This window comes from Montipora foliosa, chromosome 10, assembly GCF_036669935.1.
Source record: "Montipora foliosa isolate CH-2021 chromosome 10, ASM3666993v2, whole genome shotgun sequence".
In the NCBI taxonomy this organism is placed as follows: domain Eukaryota; kingdom Metazoa; phylum Cnidaria; class Anthozoa; order Scleractinia; family Acroporidae; genus Montipora; species Montipora foliosa.
In genome coordinates this window covers 25,727,613-25,735,112 of record NC_090878.1, presented here as the reverse complement: position 1 = coordinate 25,735,112, position 7,500 = coordinate 25,727,613, and the positions used below count along the sequence as shown (strand labels likewise).

Sequence of the window (7,500 nt, the reverse complement as noted above, 5' to 3'; positions counted from 1 at the left end):
AAAATTTAGACTCTAACGAATACTCTGCAGCATTTACTATAGACCTCTCCAAAGCATTTGACTCTATTAACCATAATTTGCTTCTTGCAAAGCTTTCAGCGTACGGTGTAACTGAAGACGCCCTTCAACTTTTATTTTCTTACTTGACTGATCGAAAGCAACATGTCAAGATAGACGGTAATTTGTCAGATTGGCAAATTATGAAGAGTGGAGCTCCTCAAGGTTCAATCTTGGGCCCCCTTCTCTTCAATATATATATATATATATATATATATGAATGATGCGAACTTTTCAAATATTTCGTGCTCCTGAAGATTTTATGCCGATGACACTACGGGGTACTCTTCAAGCCTTTGTCCATCCACCTTGCAAATAAACTTACAAAACAACCTTGGTCTACTCGTCTCCTGGTTTCGTAAGAACTTCCTGGCACTCAATCATAGTAAATCTCAATCCATCGTCTTTAACAGAGCAACTCTACCAACGCCCTTTGTTATTGACAGCAATGAACTGGATTACGTTTCACAGATCAAGCTCCTCGGAGTAATCATCGACAATTCACTCTCTAGCACATATTAAAGAAATCTGGCGGAAAGTGAACACAAAAGTTTCAATTCTTCGTCGCACTGGCAAATTTATACCCTTAGATATTATGATTAAATTGTACAAAGCATTTATTCTGCCTCACTTTGAATATGTATCACCACTGTTCATAGGTCTAAGTAAAGGTCTGTCTGCAAAACTAGAGTCAACCAACGCATTCGCTCTGTGGACTCTTCTTAATCACTCTAAATCGACTGCTTATGAAGAGTTACTTAACATCGCACATATTAAAAGCCTGGAACACCGACGCATAGAACAAGCACTGATACTCGTATACAAAAGTATTTATGGCCAGGCACCGAACTACATTCGGGAAATGTTTATCCTGCGTAGCAACGGCTACAGCCTACGGGGCCATCTAAAGGTTGTTATTCCAAGACCAACCTCATCTTATATGCAACATTCTTTCACGTACCAGGCTAGTAAACAATGAAACAATCTACCAGACAAAATAAGGATGTCGGAATCCCTTTCTACATTTCGGAAGAACTTACAAAACATACAGTTGTCTTCATCGTATGACTGCAATTGTATGTTTTGTAAATAGACAGTCTAATCACCAATATTTTCTTTTATTAAACTATTAATTATTGTAATCGGTTATTATTCATTTCAGTTGATTTAATTTTTATTTCTTATTTCTCACTCATTACTTGTACATGTAAGATTATTTAAATTATCACATTGTAATTTTTATGACACATTTGCAAATTACTTACTTAAAAATTACTTACTTACTTAGGTATAAGAACCCCACGGCGCATGCTCTTCTACACAGTTTCCCAGAGCCTTGGGTCGATCCACGGCTGTGGTGACGAGAATGAAGTCTTTCATGATGCAGGACAACGCCACACTCTAGTGCTGGGGTCAATTCAATAAACCTTTTACACGTGTAATTTACAAGTGTAGCCATTGTTTTAGAGTCTGAGAACAATAGCTACACTTGTAAATTACACGTGTAAAAGTTTTATTGAATTGACCCCAGCAATGAACAATCAGCCACAACAGTAAAGGAATTGCTGACATATGCAGCTGAACCAGTGATTTATTATACTTTTACAGGAAGAAGGAGAAATACAAGCAAAAGAGCAAAAAGATGAAGAATATGATGTTAAGCCTGGAGATAACGATTCATCTGCAAATGGTAATAATAATGATAATAATAGCAGTCATGGTCGTCACGGTCATCCTCATCGATGTTAACGTCGTTACTATTTATTGGTAATGAAACAGGGCATCTGATAAAGTGCGATAAAAAAATTGTTAATTATGCGGCATCGCTTGTCTGATTTATTCGGCAAATTATGCGATTTTTCTTTGCTTATTTGTAGCTGCGATTATTGGTTCTAGGGTTTAAACCCATCTTCTGCACTGGTAAAAAGTCGTTTGCACACAGACAAACAATAGGCAGACTGTACTCTTAATTAATTTTTTTATAAATAAATATTTGTTGTTGGTTAAGTGAAACACAAGGGATCTATCTCTGCAGTGGACTATTGTAGCCTTAATTAGCTCAGCATACAGTACAACCCCCAACTTTAGCTCTTCTGTGGGGATCTTCTATCCTTCTATTATTTTTGTTTTGCACCAATAGACGACTTTCATAAATACCATACCACTCGGGTAGAATGGTAAAAACTTATTTAAGGCAGGCTACAAAGCCCTTCAGGTCCTGTCACGTTACAATTGATTCGACGCCGTTTCGTCGATTTGAGAGTTAAAATTGCATTGAAGTGTGGCGTTTTAAAGCTTTAAGAAACAAACTATTACAAAGTCTCAGCTTTTTTATTATGCTCTCAGTGCGAATTATGAGGCATCGTGCGGAAATTAGTAAATTATGCGATAGGAAGTCTTGTCAAATGCCCCAAGATATTTAAATGCTCTCTATTCTGATTTCCACAGCTATATGTTCCGGAGAACTATTTCACTCGAATTTTCTGGGATAGGCTATGTTTTTGAAAATTTATTTATAATAATCATTATGACCATCATGCTCAGCATAGTTATTTACGTGCACCTAAACTCAAACCTTTTCACGCTACTCAGGTAGATGTCTCCATGGGTGCTGTGGTGAAAGCACTCACCTTTTTATCATTATGGCCTGTGTTCGAATGCGGCCTTGATGCTCTCAGCAAGTACCAATATTTTCCCCTCTCAGCAAGTACCAATATTTTGATATGATTTGTTGTTCTTTGATTTGTAGTCTTTTCAATTAGAAAAGCAACTCTGCCCAGCTTGATTCACTGAGACTGCAATAAAATGGTTAATATAACCTTTTTTAACGCGAAACTTGGCTTAATGTGCTTTCATTTTGACCTAAGATCGAGGTTATAGAGGCAAAGGTTCCTTCATGGTTTGACGTCACAAACTTCTTTCCGTTGTAAAAACGTTTTGTAAACTTGAACGTAATGATTATGTCAGATCGAGAATAAACCCATACCCATACCTCTCTCAACTTTGTCGAGGACCAAAAGGACAGATGGTTTTCTAACTTTAGGTAACTTTACATCTAATAATACGTGAAAAATCGAGGTGTGAATAGCGAGATGTTTGTTGTACGGGCAAAGAAAAATAGATGAGCCGGTTTAGGCACACTTATAATAAGTGTAAAAGACACGCGCAAAGGCATATGATTGCGAGATACTCTTTGTTATTTACTAAACATACCATGGTTTTCTCACTTTCGCCAAAGGTAGCTAAAATTACTTCGGATAGCTACTTTGGATACAATTCTTTACATGTTTAAGGTCGTGAAACAAAGTTTTCGCGCGCGCTTTTTTCTAAGGCAATGCAGCGCACGTGCAAGGATTGCAAAAAAATAAACATGGCTTTAACAAAGCAATCATTTCATTTTCTCAATGCTTTCGCTATCTGTACTATTTCCCCTCATTATTGAACAAAGTGTTTTGAAGGTTTTAGTCTTTTATGAGAAATGTATGTTAGAAAAGGCAGCGATGCAAAGAACTCCGCAATTCGCAGATTTTTCTTTGTTATCGAAAGAACCCAGTTATATGCAGCGCATGCGTAGTAAGTTAAACAAATGCTATTGAATGCGGAGTAGTTTTCTCGGAAATACGCCTATTTCTCGAGAACCGCTCATTAGAATTTAACGAAATTTGGCGCAAAAATACTTTAGGAATAAGTAACTGGCGTATTGAAAAAAAAAAAAAAAAAACTTTAGCAGAGGAAATTCTATATATTCCAGTGAACCGCGCTCCGGTGGCTCAGTTGGTTGAGCACCGGGCTGTCACGCGTGAGTTCAACTCCGGCCCGGAGCAAGACTCAGGGTCTTTAAATAACTGAGGAGAAAGTGCTGCCTTTGTAATACACCGAATGCAAATATGGCAGACCACTCGGGCGGACCGGGTCGAGTTGCACGAAGTCACAGTCGAGGGTAGTTAGGCCACGGCTTTTCTCTGTTGTTTTGGTTTGCGCGAGCTAACTGAGGAGGATGATTCTGGGAGCTTCTCTTGCTGGTAGAGAGCCCCAGATATTAAAATGCGACGAACTTCGTTTTTGGCTGAAATGTAGAGGCGATTCATTGAAGGGGTTAAAAACAAAGGCAGCGCTAGTGAAGAGGAAAGGCGGAAGATCGCTCCGTGTTTCGCTATGACTTGTCAAAATACCATACCTGTGCAAAATTGGACTATACGAGCTAAAAGTAACTATATTTTCGCTTTCAAAGGGTCGAAGAGTATATCAGAACTGGCCGAGACCAAAATACATTTGATCCCGATCCTCACAACGTTTATACAAAGCGCAAGCAGCACCGAACTGCGAGTGGAGACAATACTTCAGTGCCTTTTTTCACCCGTACCGAGATGAACAATCACATCGCAAAGTCAGGGAAAAACGTTGATTCCAGCAAAAGCCACTCAGTATACCTACTAGTGTGCGAAAAGCAACAACGTTTTTGAACGACGAATATTTCATCGTTCTTCTTTCGAAGGCTCCAAAGCTCCTTTTCAGCTTCTAACAGTCTAGCCTCGAGATCCTCGACTTTCTTTCATTGATCCATTTCCACGTTACTCTTAACACTGATATCGGGCTCATTTGTTTTTCGTTGGCTCCACTTGTAGTGGGAAATATTTCATCTGAACTTTCAACAGCTGATGACGCGATGTTAATTTCAGAAGTAGGGTCGGATGTAAACAATTGTTTCTTCGAAGATGCCGGCAAAGGTAGCCTTTCGGTTGGTGCTTTTCTTTTCCTTGGGGATTGCACAGACCAAGCAAATCGTGACGGTACACTTCCCTCCACAACATAAGTTCGTCGAGCGAGCGACTTTCTCAGATCTTCTCCTCTAAAATGCAAAGAGCAAACTTTCGTGTCTCCAAAGATTCGCCAGTTCTTTCCTTCCTGTCGTCGGATCGCGTGAATCCACTTCTTCCTCAGTAACGGTTGATTTGGAGATTCAAAAAGGGATACTCTTCTCCAGCTGGCGATTTTACACCTTTCTGGTTACATTGAGGAACACAGCAATGAGTAGGCATCGCGAAAATGACAAAACACGCTCGATGTTTGCAAGTTTCTTGCGACGTGTAGTCAAAACAAAACGCATCGGCTCTCTACCAGCGAGAGAAGCTCCCGAGATATCGTCCTCAGTTAGCACACGTTCAGCCATTCGCGACAACCAAAACAACAGGGGAAAAGCCGTGGCCTAACTACCCTCGACTTCGCGCAACTCGATCCGATCCGCCCGAGTGGTCCGCCATATTTGCATTCGGTGTATTACATGCAAATGGTTAGACTCTCTGGTCTTCTTGGATAAGGACGATAAGCCGGAGGTCTCGTCTCACAACCCTTCAATGTTCATAATCCTGTGGGACGTAAAAAAGAACCCGCACACCTGTCGCAAAGAGTATGGCATATAGTTCCCGGTGTTGTGGTCTGTCTTCTGTGGTGTGTCATGGTGGGGGGGGGGGGGAGATATTGCTCGGAGATATTAGCTACACCCCAAGCTACTCTAAAAATCCGATGGTAAAAAAGATATATGAAATGATATAATGATATGAACCTTTCAAAAGCGAGAATTAAGATCTCTCTGTCAAATTATTATATTAACTTGTGAACATCGTTACAAGCTTTTTTCATGCAAATTATAAAGAAAATCTTATGATCAGATTTTCTGCAAATAAACAAAACCGATTTTTAAAGCCTGTTTAACTTATTCATGTTGCCATGGCAACAGCCTATAGGTCAGCTTAACTATCAAAAAGCCGAAGTTGTACCATTTTTGGCGACCAAATGAGAAAAGAGAAAAAGGTAAATGAAACATAGGAATCAAAAACTGTGTTCAGCCTCCTTAAACTATCAACAACTGTTTTTATCCGCGGATAGAGAACATTTGGACTGTTTTCGCATTGAAAACAAAGATTTCGAATTTCGGTAAGATTTTGAGTGGCTCTGACGCGCGTAAAGACCTGTGGTTGAGATTCCTTAACACCCAGTTACTCAGTTTTGTTTTGTGTTTTCAACCAGGAGGAAGAAGAGGAGGAGGAGGAGGAGGAGGAGGAGGAGGAAAAAGGTCTCTTGCGAAGAAGCTGGCAATTACCGGACTTGTAGGCGTTGGAGTTACTGCTGTAGGTGTAATAGCTGCTCCGGTTATAGCAACAACTGCCTTGGGTGCTGCTGGGTTCACAGCATCAGGCGTTGCTGCTGGATCGGCGGCAGCGGCTATACAGTCTTCGTTCTTTGGTGGATCTGTCCTTTCTGGGAGTCTATTTGCTCTGTGTCAGAGTGCAGGGGCCACTGGTGTCATAAGTACTGCAACAACTGGTCTCATTGGTGGAACAACTGGACTCGCGGGTGCGGGAACAACTTGGGGCATTTCCAAGTTCTTTGTACGTTTTTGTCATCTGTTTGATACTGTTTCTTACGATGTGAATCTATAATTATGAATTTGTAGATTGTCAATTTCCAAACATTAGTATTTGGAAATATTTCTCGTATTCCTAACAACAGGACTAGTGCAGGTGCGGCAAATATTCTCATAAACTATTTGCGGGCGATGTAGCCCCCTCCCCTCCCCTCCCCTGAAAAAAAAGTAGATCAGTGGCGGCCATCGGTGGCCTTAAGTTTCTTTTCCGGCCTGTTGAAGCAAAAAGTGACGTAACACAGTCTCAAAATTAGGCTCCTTTTGTCATTTGCATTTGTGCAATTCTATAAAGTAGTTCAATTATGGTTGTCTTGTGAGATTACAGCATGAGTTCATGTCTTAACAGAAGGGAAGAAACACCCCACCCACTCCTAAGCTGCTTATATGTGGAAGTGACGCCGGGGCGCATGTCTTAGCTGGAATTGCATCTTCAAAGGAAGGGACAAGCGTTCGAGTTCTTTGCTTGGACAACGATGTAGCGCAACAGTGGAATTCTGCGATACGTGCGAGGAACATCGAGGTTACTTTCCCATCGACTGAAACACCTTCTCGCATATCGTCTAAGCCTTCACTAATCACAAAAAGTAAAAGAGATGCTTTGCAAGATATTGACATAGTGGTGTTTATGCTTCCAACGAATGACCATCCGATTTATTTCCGAGCTCTGAAGAATTACGTTAAGCCTGGGACTGTTATAGTTGGCCTACCAGGCAACCCACGATTTATGGCTCTGGGTCGCGAATTGTTGTGTCCCACAGGATGGAAGTGCACTTTCATCAGTTTTGAATCCTTGCCTTGGGACTGCCAAATCACTGAGTTTGGAACGAAATGTGAAGTCCTCAGCACCAGGGAATCACTGTCGGGTGAAATAGAGGTAACAATATTTGTTTAAAGTATGTAAGATTTATCTCGTGGACTCGTAGCCACCAGCTAAAGTAAGGTTTTCAGTGATATCAGAAACCCATAAGGGTTAAAACGTGTAACGGCTCCTTGTGTGCTGGGAAACAAGCTTCTGAATA

At 40.7% G+C, this 7,500-nt stretch overlaps 1 protein-coding gene across 3 annotated transcripts in view; it reads left to right on the top strand.

Annotated features, from left to right (window-relative positions):
* LOC137974287 (tauropine dehydrogenase-like) overlaps positions 1-7,500 on the top strand; it is a 20,582-nt gene that overhangs the window by 11,042 nt on the left and 2,040 nt on the right. The window contains exons 2-4 of one of the 3 annotated variants that reach the window (XM_068821166.1): positions 1,666-1,747; positions 6,085-6,446; positions 6,831-7,355. In XM_068821166.1, coding sequence (XP_068677267.1) covers positions 1,666-1,747; positions 6,085-6,446; positions 6,831-7,355 — 969 coding nt within the window. Of the gene's footprint in view, positions 1-1,665; positions 1,748-6,084; positions 6,447-6,827; positions 7,356-7,500 lie in introns of all 3 variants that reach the window. The other 2 variants (XM_068821165.1, XM_068821163.1) reach the window with 2 other exon arrangements.